Here is a 23,057-nt window from a genome sequence, read left to right on the forward strand (position 1 = left end):
GCTCGTATACAGTGTGTTTGATTATACACAAGAAAATAAAGCAGCAAGATATGAACAAGAAACTGGACGTTTCTGAGATATATCTCCAAGAGGATGAGTATCTTCAAGTTGATATTAGCGGTTTGCCTTGTTGTGAAAATATCCAGATGATTAGCGAGCACTTTGTGCTTATTGGACTGCACCTAGCTTTGTGGAAAAATCCAAGATGAAGAGAGCTAATCGTCAAGCAGGACCACGGGTTACACAAAATGGGGTCGATGGACACCTTCGTTTGGCTCGTCGAATGGTAGGTGTTTATTATTTCAATTTGATTATTATGTGCTTGCTTGCAATATCACAATTTTTTCTTTGGCAAGAGGTAGAAAGTGGGGTGGCCCCAAGCTACATTGAGACATACATTTGAAGCTACTACGGCGTAGATCCTACACAGACAGAGTTACTTTGCAGTGAGAGTGCTATACAGACTCTAGTCAGTAAAATAATTTGATTTCAATTAAGCGATGATTCGAATATTGTATTAATATTGCTTGCTTGAATGGTAGATGAGATATGGTGATGAAATGGTGGCACGTCATGGGGAGGAGTACGATTGGAGGAGGAGTGATGAGGATATCGGTGCCTTATACTCAAGCGGGGGAGGGAAGAAGTATGGCAGGTTCAGCATGTTGAATGACGTTATTGAGATAAGTAGTGCTTTGAGTGAGGCGAGGTCTTCTCAGTCCTCTCCGAGTTCTCGGGGCTACGAAAGGGAAAATCGACTGCAGGAGTAGATAAGGAAGCATAGAGAGGCATGCAGAGCCAAGAGGAGTGGGAAACGCAATAACATGAGTACATGCAAGGTTTTTTCGCTCAGCAACGACAACTTCAAGTACTTATGCAAGTTTGATATTTTTTAAGTCGTTGTGTACTTTTCATTGGTATAAAATACTTGATCTATTATCGGTATTTTAGAAAAATGTTAGCGGCTACCCTTGGATCACAATTTAATTTATCACCTCTTCCTTCGCCTCCTCCACCACCGCCGACTTTTGTACCATACATGCATGTACCATCTCCACAAGTGGTAATTTTTTCGTATAACTAGGATTCGACGAGCAGTCATACTCGAGGAGTTTCTGGCAGTCTGTCCACACCACCATCGACAGCGCATAATATTTCTGGAGGTGACGATGGCAGCAGACATAATATTACCCCTCATTGATTTATCCTTTTGGGTTTGGTTGACATATATATGTCATTTAGACTATGGATTTCATTATTGCACTCATGGGACATATTTCATGATTGCGTGATGATGTATGAATGCTGTGGTATGTTATGCTTATGGATGACTATTTTTATATTAATTAACTGTTATCTGTAATTTCGGAAAACTAGTATGCAACATCTACTTTTTTTAGTAGGCGCTCAGTATTTTCGTCGGCCAGGGGACCGAGGAAAATACTGTATATGCTTCAGTATTCTCCTCGGCTGTGGAAGCCGACGAAACTAACTACGATTATTTCCGTCGGTCTTCGAGGCTGACGAAACAAACTATATCTTTTTCTTCGGCTGTGCTGGTCGACAAAAATATGGTATATATTTTCGTCGGCTGTCTTGGCCGAGGAAAATAAATATATTTTTGTCGGTTGCCGACGAAAATACTTTCATTTTTATCGATTTTATTCCGTCGATTTTCATCGACCGACCGACAAATATATATATTTTCGATGGTTTTCTAGTTATTTTTAATAGTTTCTGGCCGACGAAATTAAACTATTTTCTCGTATAGTGTGAAATATCCTGGCCCTGGTTCAGGATATTCGTTCAGAGCCAGACGATCATGGCCTCGCTCCATCCAGGCCCCATGTTTCTCGCTCTCGCTCTCGCGCAGTCGCACAGGCACAGCGCTGGCGAGGCGAATCCGCGCGGAAAGGCCAACGGCAGGGACACTGATCGGCCCAACCGACACACCACACCGCGCTGGCCATAATAACCGTTGCGGCGTCCACGAAGCAGGATAGGGGCACCTCCAGCGCTGGTTCTAACTTGTGCAGGCCACGGTAATTGAACAATGCGTAGCTGCAGTGTTGTCGCCCGTTCGTGGGACCCACGTAAAATAAAAAAACTCAATTACCCGCGTCCGTCCTTTCTCCGACGGAAAGAATGCCAGCGCCCGTCCGTGTCTCATTCCTCTTTCTTTCACTGCTCCCTTCCCTACTTTCCTAACTGACGATGCGTCTTGAAATTTTATGATAACTTCGTCAATCTTAAAAATCATCAGGTTCAGTCTTTAACAATAACTCATAAAAGTAGGATCGCATGCGTGTATTTATAGAGATGAGTGTACATAAGCGTACATGAGTGTCTACATCTATACTGCGTTTCTCGTATAAAAAAAAAAATTAGCCATGGATAAGAGCGGTTCAAGGCCCATTTGAATCCAAGTACTAAGCTTTAGTACTAGTAATTTCAAATAGGAGTGCTAATAGGTTAGCCTAAACTTTAGATGAGATTTTAAAATTTTAACATAAATATAAATACTAATATATGCTAAAATTTAATGTTCGGCTTTAACCTTTCCAAACAGCTCACAGGTCAACCAGCCCGTGGATCAAGTAGGACAGGTCCTTGGTAGCGCTCATGCGGCTCGCCGTCGCGCTACTGGGGCCAGCCAAAGAGATGCGTGCGTCGAGGACCTCCTCGAGGAGGCGATGCTCGTCAGGCTCAGCAGCCCAAGCACGCTGCACGCGCCCCCGTCCGGTACTCCGGTTGATGACGACGCCCGCGCCGAGGAGGATATGCTCGTAGGCATCTGCCATGACCTGTCCATCAAGGTAGTCCGTGGTCCAGATGCATGCGGACCTGGGTCGATTTCTGTTTTTCTCCAAGCCCAAGAAACAAGTTTTCTATTTGTTAGCTTGTTTCTTTAAAGCATTGGGATCAGATCGATTTTTCTCTTCGTTTGGATAATAACCTTGTTTGTTCATGGGGTATCGGGAAGAAGGGACTTGCGCCACTGCCATGCAGACCTGATGGCAACCGGGGCTCACATAGCAGTGGCACAGTGCCTCTGCAGTTACCGTAAAAGATTTGTTTTCCAGAAGAACCCTAATCGCGGATCCAGCCACAGCGCGTCGTTGGCGATTATTTCGGATCTGATTGGTTCCCTGCAGTCTACGCAATAGGTTAGAATTCTAACCTGCAATAGGTGTGCTGGATTCGGGTTAGGTTGAGAGCCTTCTGATTGGTTGCCAGGAGCATGACTACGCAGAGCGGATGATTGGTTACCCGAGTGAACCACGCACGGGCACGGAGTGAATTCCATCAAACCTGCAGAAACGCTAGAAATCTCCGTATCTTTTACATCCCGGCAGTCTGGCCCAGCAGTTGGTTCCCACGAGCCTAAGGATGGAGTGATTTTAAACATTAGAAGTTGATGGAGTGATTTTAAACCCGTAGAAGTTGATGGAGTATCGAAGGCTAAATGCAAACATTGCAAGAAGAAACTTTCGGGCATCACAAAAAATGGTACATCACATTTACATGCACATTTGAAATCTTGTGTTTATAATCAAAAGAAGAAAGGAGTAAAAGTACAAACTAATTTGAGGTTTGCTACATCAGAGAAGGGGCAAGTGGCCGTAGAAAATTATATATTCAATCAAGATGTAGCTAGAAGAGCACTTTATTTTATGATTACACTGCATGAGTATCCATTGTCCATTGTTGATCACCGTGGATTTCGTAAGTTTGTTAGTGCATTGCAACCTTTGTTTAAATTGGGAACCAGGAATACTATTAGAAGGGATATCATGAGTTTTTATGAGGGGGAGAAAAGGAAAGCAAGAATATTTTTGCAAAAGACCGATTGTCGTGTTGCTGTTACAACTGATCTTTGGACTGCTGATAATCAAAAAAGGGGCTATATGGCCGTTATAGGACATTTCATTAATGATTCATGGACACTTAAAAGCTGCATATTGAGGTGATTCCTTTAGCATAGTGCACTTTCTTACATAAGTGTTATGAATATTTTTTAATTGGTTGTTTTTGTTGTGTTCACTAGCTGTTTTTCTACTGGTTGTACAGGTTTATTTATATTCCATGTCCTCGTACAGCAGAAGTTATATGTAATGCATTGCACAAATGTTTGCAAAGTTGGGATATCGACCGTAGGATCTCAACGATGACCCTTGACAATTGCACCACCAATGATAGTATGGTTGGTCTAATGGAGACAAGACTTGGTGCAAATCATATGTTATTAAGAGGAAGGGTGCTGCACATGAGGTATTGTGCTCACATTCTTAATCTAATTGTGAGAGATGGTATACAAATTATTACAGATTCTATTGCAGCTATTCGAGATAGGTTGCTTATTGGATTGCTACACCAAAGAGGTACGAAAAATTTGAGAAAACAGCCATGGATGAAAATGTTAGATTGGATAGGACGCTGAATCTAGATTGCAAAACTAGATGGAACTCAACTTTTATCATGCTTAGTGTTGTTATTCGTTATAGGAAGGTTTTTGAACGTTTAGGTGACCTTGATAGAAACTATATGTGCCCAACTCATCATGATTGGACTTTTGCAACTATTGTTTGTGAGAAATTGAAAATATTCTATGAGTTAACCATGCTGTTTTCTGGAACAAAATATGTGACTGGTAATCTTTTCTTTCCTAAAGTGTGTGAAGTTAAACTCAAAATGAATAATTGGGGTCATGATGAGAATAAAATTATTAGAAAAATGTCAGCTGCTATGATAGCAAAGTTTGATAAGTATTGGACTGACATCCATGGGCTTATGGCTGTTGCTGTGATTCTGGATCCACGTCTTAAGATGACAATGTTGCATGCTTGTTATATTGCTTTGTTTGGTGAAGAAGTAGCTGAACAACATGTCTCAGATGCCCATAAATTGCTAACTGAATTGATGAAGCATTACCAAGTGAAAGAACCAGAGTTTATAACTTCCTCTTCTAGTGGATCTTCTAATGTTAGTGCAGCTGCAGTGCTGTCCATTTTTAAGACACTTGCTGCAAATAAGAAGACTAATACTTTTGTTAGAAGTAAGAATGAGCTGGATCGATATTTGGAAGAAGAAACTCTTCCTAATTATGACAATGATAACTTTGACATTCTTGGTTGGTGGAAGTTAGAGGGAACTCGTTATCCAACTTTGAGGCTAATTGCTAGAGATATTTTAGCTATTCCAATCACCACTGTTGCATCTGAATCTGCTTTTAGTACAAGTGGGAGGCTTTTAAGTGATCATCGCAGTCGTCTTATTCCTAAAATGTTGGAAGCTTTGATGTGTAGCTAAAGTTGGCTTCGTTAGACTCTTCAAGGTAAACAAACTTTTTATTGCTTTGCTAATATGTTATATTTGAAGCATGTAGATAATAATATCAATGTAACTTCATTTTAGATGATGAATCTGTTGATAATGGAAGATTCAACAGTTTTTGTCTTGCCTTAAAGATAACGAAGAGGACATCAAAGAAGAATCTTGTGTGTTGGGTGCTGATTCTGGATGAGATATTTATTTGGTCAAGTGAGTTTTTGTGTTTGTAATTTTATTATTTGAACAATTTAGATTTAATTCTGCTGGATATTTATGTATTTTTTATGCAACTAAAAATCTGTATGCTAATTTATCCTTTGAATAATTCTGAAGTTTTGTTACTGGACAAACGGATATATCCGCGGATATCCGTTACCGATATCTGAAGTCTTGTTATTGGACAAACGGATATATCCGCGGATATCCGTTACCTGCGGGTAACGGATATGGATACGGTTTGCTATCCGTTGCGGGTAACGGATATGGATTCGGATATAGTTTTTAGATCGCGGGTATAGATATTCAGAGGCAATATCTGCGGATAGTTCACCCGTTGTTGCCATCTTTACACGAGCCTGGGCAGGCCGCGTCCGGGCGTCGAATCAAGCTCCATGGTCTGACAACGAAACGCCGATCGTCGCTACGTGCTTTGTTCGGTCTGGGTAGCCCACGATTCGATTCCATCGCACGCTGGAGCTGCCTTTAAGCCAAGCCCGATAGCGATAAGCTCTGGCTTCCCTCCTCCCCCTTATCGCCACCACCATGCTCTCCCTCTCCCACCCCGCCGCGGCCTCCGCCGCGCCGCGCCACCACCGCGCGCCACGCCGCGCAGCCGCGTCGTTCCGCCGCCGCGCCAGCCACATCGCCGCGAGCGCCATCCTGCTCCCCGGCGGCGGCGGCAGCACCGGCGGCCGCGGCGGCGACCGGAAGCTCCCCTTCACCCCGCCCCCGATGGCGCCGCCGGGCCAGCTCTACCGGCCCTACCACCCGCCGCCGTCCCCGCTGCCGGCCAACTACCGCACCCTCGACCTCACCCAGCGCCTCGAGGTCCTCCGCGACCGCATGGGCCAGTGGCACGAGTACGCGCCCCTCATCTCCGCGCTCTCCCGGGACGGCTTCACCCCGTCCTCCATCGAGGAGGCCACCGGCATCTCCGGCGTCGAGCAGAACTGCCTCGTCGTCGCGTCGCAGGTCCGCGACTCGCTCATCAGCGAGACCGCCGCCTTCCCGCCGGACCTGCTCGCCTACTTCGACTCCTACAGCGGGCCCGAGCTGCTGTACGAGCTCCGATTCCTCAACGCGCGCCAGCGCGCCGACGCCGCAAAGCACGCCATCGACTACCGCCTCGAGCCCAAGGGCGTGCGGGAGCTCGCGCGCTCCATGAAGGACTTCCCGCGACGCCGCGGGGTCGACGACGGATGGGGGGAATTCGACGGGGCCTCACCCGGCGACTGCCTCGCCTTCGCGCGCTTCCGGCAGTCGCGGGAGGCCATCAACGTCGAGGACCGCATCGCAGAGCTCGAACGCGCGCTGCAGGTGGTGGCCACCGACCCGGCCAGGGCGCGCGTCGAGCTCGAGATGGAGCGCGCAAGGAAGAAGGCCGCCGGCGAGGAGGTGGAGGAGGACGACGACGACGCCGTCGCGCGCCCAGCCGTCAACGTGGTGCGCCTCCAGTACGGCGAGGTCGCCGAGGCCACCACCGTGCTGCTGCTGCCGGTAGTGCGGGAGACGGACGGCGTCGCCGCCATGGAGTCCGCGCCCAGGCGGACCAAGACGGACGTGGACCTCGGCATCGTCGAGGTGGACAAGGCGTGGGCGCGGTGGGCCGTCGTTCCCGGATGGGGCCCCGTCGCCGCGGCCGCGGAGGAGGCGGTCGTGGTCGAGCTGGCTGACGGGCGCAGGCTGCCGTGGCGGACGGCGGAGGAGGAGCCGGTGCTGGTCATTGCCAACCGGGGCCAGAAGGAGGTGGCGGAGCAGGGGCTTTACGTCCTCGAGAAGGAAGGCCGGCTCGTGGTGGAGAGAGGGAAAAAGCTGGCTGAGCAGGGCATCACCACTGCCGCCGCCGAGGTGTTGATCGTCGTCCGGCCGCCCAGGGACGAGGACGACATGATCAGCGATGAGGAGTGGGACTGATCTGGAGGGGTTTAGGAAGGGTTTCGGAGATGTTAATCAATTTCTTCATTGGGTGAATTTTTTCCCTCTTCACAGTTGATGAATAAGAGGAACGAATTGCCTCCTTGCTTTGGTACATGTCATATAGGTACATTCTGTGGTCTCTTAGCCTTGCATTGCTGGCTATTGTTTTCTCTCAATATATTTGCTATAAATATTATGATCAGATACACTCATATAACATTACTGAAAATATGGTTCTACCTGTCTTACAGTACTTTCCAAAACCTTAGCCCAATAGCCAAATGAAACTACGTACTGGTACAAGGAATAGTCATCTAAATTTCCAGTCAGGACTCAGGACATTGCCAGGGTTGCGCTCTTGATCCTAACTTTGGGTGAGAGAAAGCAGCCATCTTCAAAGGCCGTCAGGGGCAGCCAAAGGTATGAAAGCTGAAGGTCCTCTTTCAGCGTTACAGGCAAATGATGCAGCATGAACATTGATTTGATTTTGAGATCTTTTTCCCTGTTGGACTGTCTGCCTCTTAGGGATGGAGTTCTTCATGCACAGGAAGACAACAAGTGCATGGTAAGCGCCCAATTCTACATTCAGAATCTATTACGAATCAGTACAATTTGGGCTGGCCTGCCCTCAAGTGTGACTCTTAGATTCCGTGCAAACTTAAAAAAGAGGAGAAAATGAAGAGCTGTGAAACCTGATGAAGAGCTGTGAGAATACATCTCTCAGTGTCAGTTGATGAAGTGGTAGATAATACATTCAATAGATGTGAGGTTAAACAACTGCAAGGAGAAAATGAGTTTGTCAGGGAAAAAATCATGATATGTATCACAATGGTGAAGATTAATAATGTAAGTTATACAAATCATACAAGAGAAGGCCGATGGAGGATGTAACTACAGTTAAAGTAATGTCAATGAGTCTAAGCCATACTAAGGCAATGCTTTCACAGCAGTCTCCACTCTCCAGTGTTCATTACTAAACCACAGGATACTCCAAGGATCACAAGGGATCTCATTTTATCATTTGAGTCATTTCAAGTATTGGTAGATTCTGCAGAAGGCACATTATTATTCTACCTTACAAAGGCACGGCACTCAGAGCACAAATGAGCAATGAAAGGAGAAGAGATATCACACAATTATAGAGATTCAATGTGCCTGTATAAGCTCAACTTTTCCGTATGATTACATGCATAAGTTTTCTTACTGATTCAGGAGACACATAATATTGGGGAAATATAAAATATACTGAAAATAAAAATAAAATGTTATGGTAAATTGGTAAGTCAAGTATGTACCAAGATATAAGAATGTGTTATATCAGATGAACCTAGCATACTAACAAGTAACAACCATTGACCAGTTGTTAGTGACCCATGATTACAGAGACAGATGAAATCTTCCAAGATGACTACAGAGATAAAACTGCAGTTCAAGACCTGCAATGAGAAGAAATAAATATGAGATTGATCGTATCTCCATCTCATGGTATAATTCTCACTACTGGATTCATTTTTTTGGAACATACACAGTAAGATGCATTGTCGCTAAATCTAGCAAAAAGAGGAGGAAAACAACATGGTACATAAACACAAGAAAAGGAAAACAGCTAGGATACGCTGTACATTTTCCAGTGTCTTTCGTAACCTGGCCATTTTTTGATAGGCATAAACAGAGAGGCTGTGATACTTCATAACTGCAATACAGATCTTATTTCTGTAATACAGTTTTGTGCCTAAGCAATCCACATAATAGTCTCAATCACTCTTTCCTCTTTTGCAAGGTGGATGTATTACTCATTGAAAAATTGCAATTCAAGCATATACATTTCACATCAACTTCATCCATGGGTCAGCATCATCAACAAGCCTCTGTGAGTGTAGACACTGTATCAGCTTTGTCACATTTTGAAGACTGGCAGATGTGGATAGAGAAGCCATGAGTTCATTCATTATGTTCTGAAAATTAGAGCTGCAGTTGCTCCTAATCCATTCTAGGTGCTCCACGGCCATTTCTACTTCTCCAACGTCTATTAGATTCTTCAGCAAGATGACATGGGAATTCAAATTCTCAACATGAGATGGAACAGAACACATAACGCTCAATGCTGCTTTGAAATTACCTGCAACATATTATGCCATAGAAATTGTTCAAATGAGATATAAAAAGCAATTTTTTCTTGATCGAAAAAAAAGCAAATTGAGCAGCAGCCAAACGTCATTTGTACCTTGGTTGCAGAGTGCAAGGATAAACATACTCAACACTGAACTAGCCACTTCAGCGTCCTGTGTCAAAGATTTCTTAAAGATCTCCAGGGCCTGTTCATACTTATTTTCCTGGCATAGCATAGTGATGAAGGATGTGTATGTTGCACAATCTGGAGCCACTCCTTTTTGGAACATATGATCAAACAGCTGTTGGACCTGTTGACTTTCGCCCATTTCTGTAAACTTTGTTATGAGTATATTGTATGTATGCAGATTTGGGCAACACCCACTGGTGAACATCTCATCCCACAACTTCTTGGCCGGCCTAAGAAGGTCATTTCGACATAATGCTTCCATGAGAGCATTATACGACGAAATGTCAGGTTCTAGTCTCTTTCTTTTCACCTCCTTGAGCACATCATATGCCTCCCTAACCTTGCCAGCCTTGCCCAAGAATGACACGACCAAATGGTAGTCCCTTGCATTCTTACAATACCCTTTCTCCAGAAGCACCCTGAAAATTTCCCACATCTCGTCGCCCTTATTGCTCTTGCAAAGGTTCTCGCAAAGGTTCACAAGCACCTCGGTGCTTGGAAATCTCCCCTTCCCCATCATGAACTTGCAGAACATGGCAGCACCATCAACATCAATGTCAGACACTGAACCGACCAAAACATTGAGCACATCATCATCAATCGGGAAATCGCCCAACACAACCGCCTCTGCCATCTCCTTCGCCTCTGTAACCAGCCTGTTGGACACCAACTCGAGCACACACTCCCTGTACTCAGCCTTCCTCGGTGCGACCCCGAGCTTCCTCTTTTGCTTCAAGATCAATCCTTCCTCCTCCACCCTCCCCGCCACCCTGAACTCCTCGGCCACTATCCTGTACGCCACGAAATCCGGCTTCCACCCGCGCAGCCTCAACTCCTCCAGAGCACGCCAAGCACCCTCAATTCTCCCCTCCCTACACATACCGTCAATGACCATTGCCGCCACCACCGACCTGTTAATCCTGCTCCCCTGACGGCCCACCACATCCACCAACCGCAGGACCTCGGTCAGTCCGTCATCTTTCCTGCCCACGGCCTTGACGAACACCCCGAATCCGACGGTGTCCAGCTCGACGGCCCCCGCGAGCATTCTGTCAAGCACCTTGCGCGCGTGGGCAAGGGACCCGGCCGACGACGCGAGCGCGGCGAGCAGTGAGTTGCAGAGCGGCGCGGGGAGCGGGGCGGTGGGATCGGAGTCCGGGAGGAGTCTGAAGTGCGCGAGGGCATCCGGGAGGCGGCCATGGCGGAGCAACGCGGTGGCGGCGAGCGCGCGGGTGGCCGGGGGGAGCGGGAGCCGCGCGGCGCGGGCGCGGGAGAGCGCGGCGAGGAGGGAGGGGAGCTGCGGCGCGACGGACGCGAGGTGCGCGTGGAAGGCGTGCGGGCTGGAGGCGGGCGCCGCGGCGGCGGGAGAAGGGTAGGGCGTCGGGTGGTGGGGACGGGCGGAGACGGAGAGGGCGCGCGCGGCCGCGGCGGCGGTGAAGCAAGGGAGGAAGGCGGGGGGCTGTGGGCCCATCGTGGCAGCGAGAGCCGAGAGAGGAGGAGGGCGCGCAGGTGGAATCACTGACTGGAATCTCCATGCATATGTTGGAGTACATGCTATGAAAATTCGAAAAAAAAGGAAAAGAACAGAGCGGTGATTTCATGCGAGCGGGAGCGGACGCATAGCAGGAGGACACATCGCAGAAAGAGGCGGACGCACCTTATTATGTGTCTCGATTTTTTTTTAACACATATATCCAAACAAAAAATTACTCTATCCCACAAATTAATCATTTCGACTGCACCATTATATTTTTTAGGGTAAAATCTTCAAAACTAGACCACATTTGAATACATTTAGATGATATTTTTCTAAAATATATTGATTTGTTCCAGAACTATTTATATTTTATAAATATTTTATCTTGTTCCAGAACACTTTATTTTCTTCTAACAATTTCTAATTTTTGATGGAATACATATGTAATATTTTTGTTTGTTCTAGAATAATTCATATTTTTTTAGGGTGGAACATGAAATTTGTTCTAATTTCACCATCAAATTGTTCTAATTAAAAAATCATCCAAACATATTTAACTGTGATCTTATTTTGAAGATTTAATCATGGAAAATATAATAATGCAGTCCAAACTTAATTTGAATATCTAATTTATAAGATATGTTTCTTTACCACGTGGATATGCTAATAGTAAGTTATGTTCTCGTTTTCTTGATGTACGTGTGAGACGTGGCAACGGTTGTGCATACAAGTGGAGGGGAGCCCTATAGCCGGCTGCCGTCCTTCTACGACAGCGCACCTGCCCATCGCGCGCTAGAAATAGAAGCCCCGGTCCATGCTAGGGTGAACTAATCCTCTCTGTTAAACAGGGACTTGATAGCTGAATTTGATCTATAGGAAGCAATCAATTCTTAAGTTTTCCGACACATTAGAGTATGAATGGGGCTGGACATCAAATTATATTGGGCATTAGCCCGAGGATTTAATCAATCCTACAGGGAGTTCAACTGGACTTTCTAGTGTTGGATCAAACTAACATTTGTGCACCATTCTAGCCTTGTCGGGAATCAAGGCCCGGTTTCACAATATTTTTATGTTCATGAACTCGTGAATCCCTAACAAACCAACAATTCTGGTTCTGGTTAGGAACGTTTGGATCCTTTTATTTTGAAGGAATTAAAATCTACTTAATAAACTAGGCTATTTGGTTTAGAATTTGACATCCCATCAATTTATAACCACTTTGTAAAGTTTAGATATAAGACTATGCTAAATTCATAGAGTGGGAAATGAAAATTGATTTTATATAGCACCAAGCTATGTTTCTATTTCGTAACCTGTAGCACGCTATTTGGCTCACCCCTTTATAGTAAAAATATAGCATATAAGTATCTCTCGTATAGCCAACAATAGTATATAAATATATTCCGTATATAATCAACTTAATAGATTTATATCTAAATTATAATTATAGAATGGAATTCAATTCTAAAATTCCAAACGGAAGCCTATTGTAAAACAGTTTCTCTTTCGTACTAGTAAAATCTAGAAACATATTAACCCAAAATGGTATTTCACATATGAATTATATCCCACCTAACGTACATTTTTTGAGCACCAATACCCAATAAAAGCAGCACGTAACATTTGCATAAAAGTGCCTAATTCAATACATTTATAAAAACCATAAATTTGAAAACAAGGAGTAAAGAAATTGTATCTTTGCCAAATGCACCTAGTAACCTCTTATCGTAGATGGCTCATCACTGCCTAATCTGATGGAAACAAAACCTTTCCTGCTGTCTGTTTTTCAAAATCGTCCACACACTATCCTTCATTCTTCTTTTTAAACATAGTATACAGATACGGACGCTCACAAACATGCACACACACTCACCCATATGAAAACACGCACACGACCCTACCCTTATGAGCACCTCCAAGAGATTAAGCCGGTAAATCCTCAAGATTGACGAAGTCACCATAGACGTCTCGCTGTCAATGGGAACGTCGCCTACCACTGCTACTGAAAGCATAACACCGTTAAATTCTAAAAAATTCACTCCTACGAGGAGCCGAACCTTAAAACCTTAAGTGCTACTGAAGATTATTGTAACTACTGGCATACATGGCCTTTCGCATACTACCCTCCATTCTCGGTGTATGCTAAGGACATATTGAAAGTGCATCTAGGCCCCTAATTGATTTTGGTGATTCTTGACAATCACAATTTGGGATATGATGCTTTGATGCAGTAGTGTGCAGGAATAAAATGAAAGATTTAAGAAGAAGAAGAAAAGAAGGTCCCCAATTCAAATATGTATGGTGGTGGAGTTCACTGATTATTTAATTCAAATTTTCATTTTGAATTTGAGTATAGGACCACCGTACTATAAAGGGGGATGCTGTCGATTGATCTAGGTTGTCAAGGTGCTTCAATTTTTGATGAAATACTTTCTTTGAGATAACCTTTCTCCCAAACTCATCTGGGTCGGATGATCCGGCCCTATGCCGGATGATCCGGCCTGCCAGCCAAAACTCTCTGCCTCAGGCCGGATGATCCGGCCTGGCTGATTTCTCCTCACTGCCATGGGTCGGATGATCCGGCCCTAGGCCGGATGATCCGGCCCCTACGCCTGAAACCCTCTGTCGCTTGCCGGATGATCCGACCCTATGGCCGGATGATCCGGCCCTGGGATTTCTGGAGAGCTGTTTGTGCTCAAAGTGTGTGCTGAGTCGGATGATCCGGCTATAGGCCGGATGATCCGGTACCCCTCAGTTTACACATAACGGTCACTTGAGGAGGGTGGGGTATTTATACCCTTTCACCCCCCTCATTCATGGCTGCTCTCCCCCACGACCTAACACCCCTGCACAGCATTGATTTTCACTCTCTCCTCCATCCAAGAGCTTGATTCTTGCCAAGATTCACCTAGGGATTGAGAGAAAGTAAGAGTTGGGGTGTGGAAAGAGAGCACTTCGCGGGTTTTCTCTTGTTCATCTCAAGAAGCACTTGAAGCATCCTCGATTCGTCGATTTGCATTTGTTACTCTTGGAGCATTGCTCCTAGACGGTTAGAGGTGCTGGGAAGCTCCCATTCCTTTGTGGTTTGAGCTCCCGGAAGTTTGTATTACCCATCTCTTTGTGAGATCAATAGTAAGTAACTCAATCCTCCTTTGTGGTTGATTGTGAGAGACTTGGGGCTAGTGACAGCCCGGCTCTTTGTGAGCATCTCAACGGAGACGTAGCTCCTTTGTGGAGTGAACTTCGGATTAAATCGTGTGCCTCCATTTACTTATTGTTGCTCATATTGTTCTTGAGCTTGTTTTGACCCGATCTACTAGATAGGTGTAGATTTCTCACATTGGATACCTGCATAGGCTTTGTAATACCTTTTGCCAACTTTGTATTCAAAGGGAATTGTCAAATTTCAAGTATATATCGAATTTAGTGGTTAGTTACTTTCTCCCGGCAGGAAGATCCGACCCTAGGCCGGATCATCCGACCCCCGGAAGATCCGACCTAGTGCCGGATCATCCGGCCCCTGACGATTTTCTGTCAAGATTTTCAGGAAAATTCGAACAAGGCCTATTCACCCTCCCCCCTCTAGGCCTAGTGTTGATCCTTTCAATTGGTATCAGAGCCTAATCCCTTGATTAATGCTTAACCGCTAAGGGAAACACACTATGGCCGGGATCGGTGATAACTCCGGTATTGGTGCATCCTCCGAGAAAGAACATGTGGTTGTGGAATCATGCTCAGATGATGATGACGACTTCGCTATAAGCGATGTTGATGAAAGCTTGGAGGAAGCGGAGAAGAAGAAGAAACAAAGTGAGAAGATATGAAAGAAGATTGCCGAACAAGCCGAGAAGAAAGCACAAAAGCTTCTCAAGAAGAAGTTAAAGGAGAAAGAAATTCTTGCAGGACTTCATGCGGTGTCTCATTCATATGAGACTTCTTCCTCTCATAGAACTCTTGATCCCGCTAACCTTGCTTTTACATCGGTTCCAATGGGAAAGGTTCCTCACTTTGATGGGAGTGACTATGCTCGTTGGAGCGATGATATGAAAATGTACTTATATGGTCTTCACCCTTCTCTTTGGACTATTGTGGTTGTAGGTGTGGATATCAACGCCAACCCCCCTCACACAAAAGAGCAAGAACACGACTTCTTCCGAAATGCTCAAGCCGTGATGGTTCTTCGAAGCTCTCTAAGCTCTTATGAATACAACATGATAAGAGGGCTTGAAATTGCAAAGGACATTTGGGATACACTCCAATTGTCTCATGAAGGAACGGATGTGGTTAAGAAAGGAAATATGGATGTTCTTCAAGGGGAACTTGAATCTTTTGTCATGAAGAAAGATGAAAATCTTAAAGAAATGCATGATCGCTTGAAGCTTCTTGTGATCGAGATAAGGATGCTTGGTAGTAAGGATTGGGATGAGCACAAAGTCACCAAGAAAATGCTTAGAGCATATGCGCCTAAGAATCCAATGCTTGCAACCATGATTAGAGACAAAAGAAAGTTTAAGCATATGCTACCTATGGAGTTGTTCAACAATTTGCAATTCCATGAGATGAACAACTTGGATGTGTCCAAGTCTATTGAACAAAGTGAAGTCAAAACAATTGCTCTAAAGGCCGAACCAAGCAACAAGAATGAGTCAAAAGAGAAGATCTTAAAGTCTAAGAAGAAAGAAGACTCAAGTGATAATGATAGCACCGACGAAGAGACCGCCATGATGGTGAAGAACTTCAAGAAGTTCATGAAGAGAAGAAGTGACAAGAAACCGGTTCACCAAAGAAGATGCTATGAGTGTGGCGAGAAAGGTCACTACATCGCCGATTGTCCTCACAAGAAAAATGACAAGGAAGACAATAAATCAAAGAATAAGTACAATGATAAAGAGAAGAAGTACAAGGAGAAGAGCAAGGAATACAAGAAGAAACATGGCAATGCCCATGTTGGTGAAGGTTGGGAGTCAAGTGATGACTCCGACAAAGAAGAAATAGCAACTCTTGCTATTCAAGCCCCTACACCAACTCAAAGACTCTTCAACAACTTCTTCGAAAGTGATGATGAATTTTCCATTTGCCTTATGGCTCAAGGGACTAAGGTATTAAATGCTTCCGCTCCTCCATCATCCACTCCTTTAACATCTAGTGACATAGGAGATAACCTAGATGAGGAGGAGGCCGAACTAGAAAGAAACATGATAAATGAGTTTGGCAAAAAGGGCTATAAACAAATTAAAAAACTAATGGAGAAATTGGAAAAGATAAAAGAGACTCTTGAGAGGCAAGAAGACATGCTTATCCTTGAAAAGGAAAGAAACCTTGCCCTTAAGAAAACTCTAGTTGAGGAAAAGGTGAAGGTTGATAAATTGACACTTGATTTGTCAAGTGCCAATGACTCTCTTAAGAGTATGTCAAAGGAAGCTTCTTTAATTAATGACTTGTTTGTTAATTTAAAGAATGCACATAGTGAGCTTCAAGCAAGGCATTCAAGTCTAGAGGTCAAATATAAAGATCTTGAAGCTAACTTTGACACTCTTTTGAAAAATGCCAAAACCAACTCCAAAACAACTCATGATCCAAATGTCTCCACTAGTGAAGGTTGCTCAAGATGTTATTCAATTGATATCAAATCTTGTGAAACTAACCGTGTTAAGCTAGAAGAAAAGATCAAAGCGAAAGATGCTCAAATTAAGGATTTGAACAAGTTGGTTAACATGAGTAAAACCAAAGGTAAGAGTGTTTTCGAGTCACATCCGGCATATAAGGCCGAGAGATATCCTAGTATTAAGGATGGACTCGGATTCACAAGAGGTGGTAGATCAAATGTCACAAGAAAAATAAATGGATATGAGGTGCCCTTGTTCAAGAGAGGCACCAATCTTGGAGAGTTGATGAACATTGTTCATGGTACATCAAGAGCAAACAACATTGAAGCAAAGCCCTTGGTTGAGATTCTTAGCAAGGTCACCAAGGAAAAAGAGAAGATCATTAAGCGCAAACCATCTTCTAACTACACAATTGATTACACGGTAATGTGGGATCAAAATGGGAAGATGGTAGTCAAGTATGTTGGCGCTCATGCCAAGAAAATGATGAGAAGTGTTTGGGTGCCAAAGATGTCTCGATCTAACCCTCAAGGACCCAACTTTATTTGGATACCTAAAATCAAGACTTGATTTGTTTTGTAGGCATATTCCTTCGGTGGCACTACATGGTTGCTAGATAGCGGTTGTTCAAATCATATGACCGGAGAGAAGAAAATGTTTGCAAATCTTGAAGAATATAACTCGCCTATTGAAAGAATTATGTTTGGCGATAATAATTATGGTGATGTTGTTGGTCAAGGTGATATCCCTATCTCAAAAGATTCATCACTTACCAATGTTTATTTAGTTGATACTTTAGGGTACAATTTATTGTCCGTTTCACAAATCTGTGAGAAAGGATACAATTGTCTCTTTACTAATGAGGGTGTGACCATCTTGAGAAGGGAGGATTCCTCTATTGCATTTACAGGTCGTTTAAAGGGAAAACTTTATTTAGTTGATTTCACAACTACTAAAGTGGAACCTAAGACATGTTTAGTGGCAAAATCTAACTTGGGTTGGCTTTGGCATCGCCGGCTTGCCCATGTTGGCATGAGGAACTTGGCCAAACTTCAAAAGGGTGAGCACATCCTAGGACTAACAAATGCTACTTTTGAGAAAGACAGGTTATGTAGTGCTTGCCAAGCCGGAAAACAAGTTGGTGCTTCTCATCCACCAAAGAACATATTGACTAGTTCAAGACCTTTGAAATTACTTCATATGGATTTATTTGGTCCGATTGCTTATGTTAGCATTGGCGGGAATAAATATGGTCTTGTGATTGTGGATGACTTCTCTAGATACATTTGGGTATATTTCTTGCAAGATAAAAGTGAAGCTCAAAGAGTTATCAAAAAGTTTATTAGAAGAGCACAAAATGAGTTTGAATTGAAGATTAAAAATATTAGAAGCGATAATGGTTCGGAGTTTCGGAATCTCAATGTGGAGGAATATCTTGATGAAGAAGGAATCAAGCATGAACTCTCAGCTCCTTATACTCCTCAACAAAATGGCATTGTTGAAAGGAAGAATAGAACTCTTATTGAGATGGCTAGAACTATGCTTGATGAATATAAGACTCCGGATTCATTTTGGGCCGAAGCAATTAATAAGGCTTGCCATGCCGTGAATCGTTTATACCTTCAAAAGTACTTAAGCAAGACTCCATATGAGATTCTCACAGGTAACAAGCTAAAGGTGCATTACTTTAGAGTCTTTGGTTGCAAGTGTTATATTCTTAACAAGAAAACCAAAAGTTCTAAGTTTACACCTAAGGTCGATGAAGGTTTTCTACTTGGTTATGGTACTAACGAACATGCCTATCGTGTCTTCAACAAAACCTCCGAGTGTGTTGAGGTAATAGTAGATGTGAAATTTGATGAATCAAACGGCTCTTAAGGAGAGCAAGTTGAAAATAACCTTGTAGGTAACGAAGAGCCGCCAAACCAATCCATCTTGAAGATGGGTCTAAGAGAAGTAAGACCTCATGAAGATCAAGAAGAAGAGCAAGCGGAAATCCAAACACCGAATATTTGTCCTAATCTTAATATATCATCATCAACAAGAGTTGAACCATCAAGTTTCTCTCAAGATCAAGTTCAAGATCATGGTGACGATCATGATAGTGGAAACGATCAAGGGGGAGCTAGTGGCGAAGATACTCAAGTTGATGGTTCTCATGATGAGGGTGACGACAATGAGCCTATCCAACGCCAATCTATATTCCCTCACCCAAGAGTTCATCAAAGCATCCAACGGGATCATCCCGTTGATAACATCAACGGGATCATCCCGTTGATAACATCCTTGGGAGTATTCGAAGAGGGGTAACTACTCGTTCACGTTTAGTAAATTTTTGTGCATGTTACTCGTTTGTTTCCTCTTTGGAACCTCTTAAGGTAGAAGATGCTCTTGGTGATGCTGATTGGGTTATTGCAATGCAAGAAGAGCTAAATAATTTTACAAGAAATGAAGTTTGGGAATTGGTTCCAAGGCTCAAGCAAAATGTAATTGGTACAAAGTGGGTTTTCCGGAACAAGCAAGATGAGCATGGCATTGTCACAAGAAATAAGGCTAGATTGGTCACCAAAGGTTTTACTCAAATTGAAGGTCTAGACTTTGGTGAGACTTATGCTCCGGTGGCCAGGCTTGAGTCCATTCGTATTCTTCTAGCCTATGCCGCTCATCATGACTTCAAGCTATATCAAATGGATGTGAAGAGTGCATTCCTAAATGGACCCCTCTCCGAGTTGGTATATGTAGAGCAACCTCCGGGCTTTGAAGATCCTCAATTTCCCAATCATGTGTACAAGCTCCATAAGGCGCTCTATGGGCTTAAGCAAGCTCCAAGAGCATGGTATAAATGCCTTAAGGAATTTCTTCTCAAGAATGACTATGAAATGGGCAAAGCTGATTCTACTCTTTTCATTCAAAAAGTAGATAAGGGCTTATTTGTTTGCCAAATTTATGTTGATGATATTATTTTTGGTTCTACTAATAAGAAGTTTTGTGAAGAATTTAGTAGGATCATGATAAAAAGGTTTGAGATGTCCATGATGGGTGGATTAAAGTTCTTTCTTGGTTTTCAAATCAAGCAATTGAAGAATGGAACTTTCTTATGTCAAACTAAGTACACAAGTAATATGCTCAAAAAGTTTGACATGGCAAATGCTAAGCCCATCAAGACTCCTATGGCAGTAAATGGACATCTTGATCTCAATGAAGATGGGAAACCAGTCGATCAAAAGGTATATCGCTCCATGATTGGATCTCTTCTTTACCTTTGTGCATCTAGGCCGGATATTATGCTTAGTGTGTGCATGTGTGCAAGATTTCAAGCCAATCCTAAGGAATGTCATTTAGTGGCTGTTAAAAGAATCTTTAGATATTTAGTGCACACTCCAAACCTTGGCTTATGGTATCCCAAGGGCTCCACTTTTGATCTACTTGGCTACTCCGATTCGGATTATGCCGGTTGCAAGGTAGATCGAAAGAGTACAACAGGGACTTGCCAATTTCTTGGTCGGTCCTTGGTGTCTTGGAGTTCTAAGAAATAAAATTCCGTTGCGCTATCCACCGCCGAAGCCGAGTATGTTGCAGCCGGTGCTTGTTGTGCTCAACTACTTTGGATGAGGCAAACCTTGAGTGATTTCGGTTGTGAGTACAAAAAGATTCCTCTCCTGTGTGACAATGAGAGTGTCATTAAACTAGCCAACAATCCGGTCCAACACTCAGAAACCAAGCATATTGATATAAGACATCATTTCCTTAGAGACCACGAAACCAAAGGAGATATCGCATTAACTCATGTAGGAACCGAAAATCAACTAGCCGATATCTTCACAAAGCCTCTTGATGAGCAAAGGTTTTGTTCCTTGAGGAGTGAGCTAAATATCTTGGATTCTCGTAACTTGGCTTGACTTGTTGTGTACACCTTGTGTTGATGCTTAGTTTAAGAAAAATCCTTTTGTGTGAGTTCTTCAAAAATCTTTGGTGTTGAGATCCTTGGATCTCTCCTTGGCTCATATGATCATTGCTTTGTAATGATGAATGTGGCTGATCATTTTGAGTCAAGGTTCTTATATGTCCATTCTCAAATCATCCTCATCGGATCAAATTCCTCAAATCAGCTCTTATCTCTGGTGGAAGTCGGATCATCCGGCAGGACACCAGATCATCCGACGCTCTACCCTGTTTCTCTCTGTCAACAGTCGGATCATCCGGCCCTACACCGGATGATCCGACCGTTTCGTCCGGATCGCCTCTGCCACCTACCGGATCATCCGGCTACCCACCGGATGATCCGGCCTCTCCCCTCTGTCACCCGTCGGATCATCCGGCCTTGCACCGGATGATCCGGCCCTGGCACTTCACATATATAAACCCGACCGTTTGGAACCCTAGGTTCACTCCTCATTTGCTTCGCCGGCCACTCTTCTGTCCAAATTTTTGCTTGGTGATTTTTCGAGCAAACGAGGATTTCTTCGTGCCCTCTTGTGCCCTGCTTTTTCCGCATCGGAAGATCCGGCATTACTCCGGAACTTCGTTTCAAATCTCGTGGGAAACTCAAAGGTATAACATTCAAAACCTTCTCGCCCCGATCTCTCAATGTAGGATGTCTTAGGCGATTTCCTCCGGTGAATCATCTTCTTTACCCATATAGAGGTCATGCCTAAAGTTTCATGCGTTTTGGTAGGCTAGTTTCTCGGATTCATGGATTTGTAGTTCATCCCCGAGCAGGGCCGGATGACCTGACTGTGGGCCGGATGATCCAACCCCCGGATCATCCGACGTAGGGTCGGATCATCCGTCCCTGCCCTGAGATGCACAACAAGTTCATGAATTCATTCCGTTTTCTCGATCCATATCCTAAATTCCTGTTAATCTTTTAATCTAGATGGTGAGGGAAAAGGTGACAAAGAAGAAGGGTCCTCCCACCGACTCCGAATCTACAGAATATGAAACCGGCTCCGACGGAGAGGTGTATATCAAGGAAAAGACAAGGAAGAACACCGCTCCTCGGAGGAACGTTAGAGGACGAGGTGCACAAATCCCTCAAGGAAGGGGATCGTCGGCTGCAGGAAGTTCCAGTGGTCGTCCTAGAATGAAGCAAGCTAGCATTTGCCGTCCTCCAGATGAGTACAACGATGACATCGATCTTTCTCATCTTGAAACCATGGTTCTTAGCATCATGCGTCCAACTCGCAGCGCCCGTGACCCCTCAATGGTAAACTACAAGAGGGGTGGCAACTCTATATCTACACTTCGATACAGTGAGAATCCCAGATTCGTTGAGCGCAGCTTCTTTGGGGATATTCGCTTTTAGTTTCCTCACCAAGCTGATTGGTACGAGTCTGTCATCATGACCAAGAAACATGTTACCACTGAGATGAGGTGGATCGATTGGGACTATTTGAAGCGGATGTCGTCACCGGTCAAGGAAGTGGTTGATGCTGTTTATGACCGCTGCCGGGAGATGGATCTTGTGGAGATCATGAGTTTCAAATGTGATTGGAATGAGGTGGTTGTAGCTCAATTCTATGCCACACTTTTTGTTGAGGACGATGAGCGAACTATTCATTGGTTACTTGGAGGAAAGCACTTTAGATACAACATGGCTCAGTTCAGTATCTTATTTGGTCACACCGGAGACTCTATGGTCTATGGAAGTAGCTACATTGTGGGTCGTGATACCTCCAAGGTCGACTTGCATGAAGGTAATGAGCTTGAGCCCTCCAAGTTGCATTTCATGTATGATCATGCTTATGGAGATATTGTGTATGGGCAAATCAAGGGGCTCACTCCATACTACAAGATGCTCAACACTCTCTTCAGGTTCACTCTTACTCCTAGGGGTGGTGACTCCGATAAGATATCCTCCAGAGCAAAGAATCTTTTAGCTCAAATGGCCCCCGATCGTCCCAAATTCGCTGTTATGGAGTTCATTTGGAATGAGATTATTGCTTGTTCATCTGATCCATCCAGTGCATGTCATTATGCTCCATATATCTTCCACATGATCAAAGCGGCAACACAACTTAATATTGTGCCCAACATCACTCACATGGCCTATCGGTCCAACAAGGGAAAGATTGAGCAGACACTTCACATTGCCAGTCATAGCACGGGGATTCCTGCTTCTGGACCCTTTCCGGGTGCCTATGCTTCGCACTTCACCCCCGGTGCATCATCTTCGCGGGCTGCTCCTTCTTCTCCTGCAGGACCA

General features: G+C 44.1%; 2 protein-coding genes across 7 annotated transcripts; one reads left to right on the forward strand and one right to left on the reverse strand.

The window, feature by feature from the left end:
* Positions 1-6,061: 6,061 nt before the first annotated feature.
* Positions 6,062-9,451, forward strand: LOC112875140 (rubisco accumulation factor 1, chloroplastic-like). Of its 4 annotated transcripts, none has more exons than XM_025938868.1 (5): positions 6,062-7,591; positions 7,719-7,887; positions 7,993-8,032; positions 8,828-8,952; positions 9,248-9,451. In XM_025938868.1, the coding sequence occupies exon 1, from the start codon at positions 6,094-6,096 to the stop codon at positions 7,462-7,464; it is 1,371 nt and encodes a 456-aa protein (XP_025794653.1). In that variant the 5' UTR covers positions 6,062-6,093; the 3' UTR covers positions 7,465-7,591; positions 7,719-7,887; positions 7,993-8,032; positions 8,828-8,952; positions 9,248-9,451. The 4 variants fall into 4 exon arrangements, with proteins under 4 accessions (XP_025794653.1, XP_025794654.1, XP_025794652.1 ...); XM_025938869.1 differs by having other exon boundaries at positions 8,851-8,952; XM_025938867.1 differs by having other exon boundaries at positions 7,993-8,952.
* LOC112875138 (pentatricopeptide repeat-containing protein At5g14080) lies at positions 8,767-11,272 on the reverse strand. Of its 3 annotated transcripts, XR_003225127.1 has the most exons (3): positions 9,692-11,272; positions 9,112-9,586; positions 8,767-8,903 (listed from the first exon to the last, which is right to left on the reverse strand). XR_003225127.1 is itself a non-coding variant. In XM_025938866.1 (2 exons), exons 1-2 carry the CDS (start codon positions 11,235-11,237, stop codon positions 8,845-8,847), a joined length of 1,605 nt encoding a protein of 534 aa, XP_025794651.1. In that variant the 5' UTR covers positions 11,238-11,272; the 3' UTR covers positions 8,780-8,844. The 3 variants fall into 3 exon arrangements, 2 of the variants coding, with proteins under 2 accessions (XP_025794651.1, XP_025794650.1); XM_025938866.1 differs by lacking the exon at positions 9,112-9,586 and having other exon boundaries at positions 8,780-8,903; XM_025938865.1 differs by lacking the exon at positions 8,767-8,903 and having other exon boundaries at positions 8,948-9,586.
* Between the last annotated feature and the right edge of the window lie 11,785 nt (positions 11,273-23,057).

This window comes from Panicum hallii, chromosome 9 (assembly GCF_002211085.1).
Source record: "Panicum hallii strain FIL2 chromosome 9, PHallii_v3.1, whole genome shotgun sequence".
In the NCBI taxonomy this organism is placed as follows: domain Eukaryota; kingdom Viridiplantae; phylum Streptophyta; class Magnoliopsida; order Poales; family Poaceae; genus Panicum; species Panicum hallii.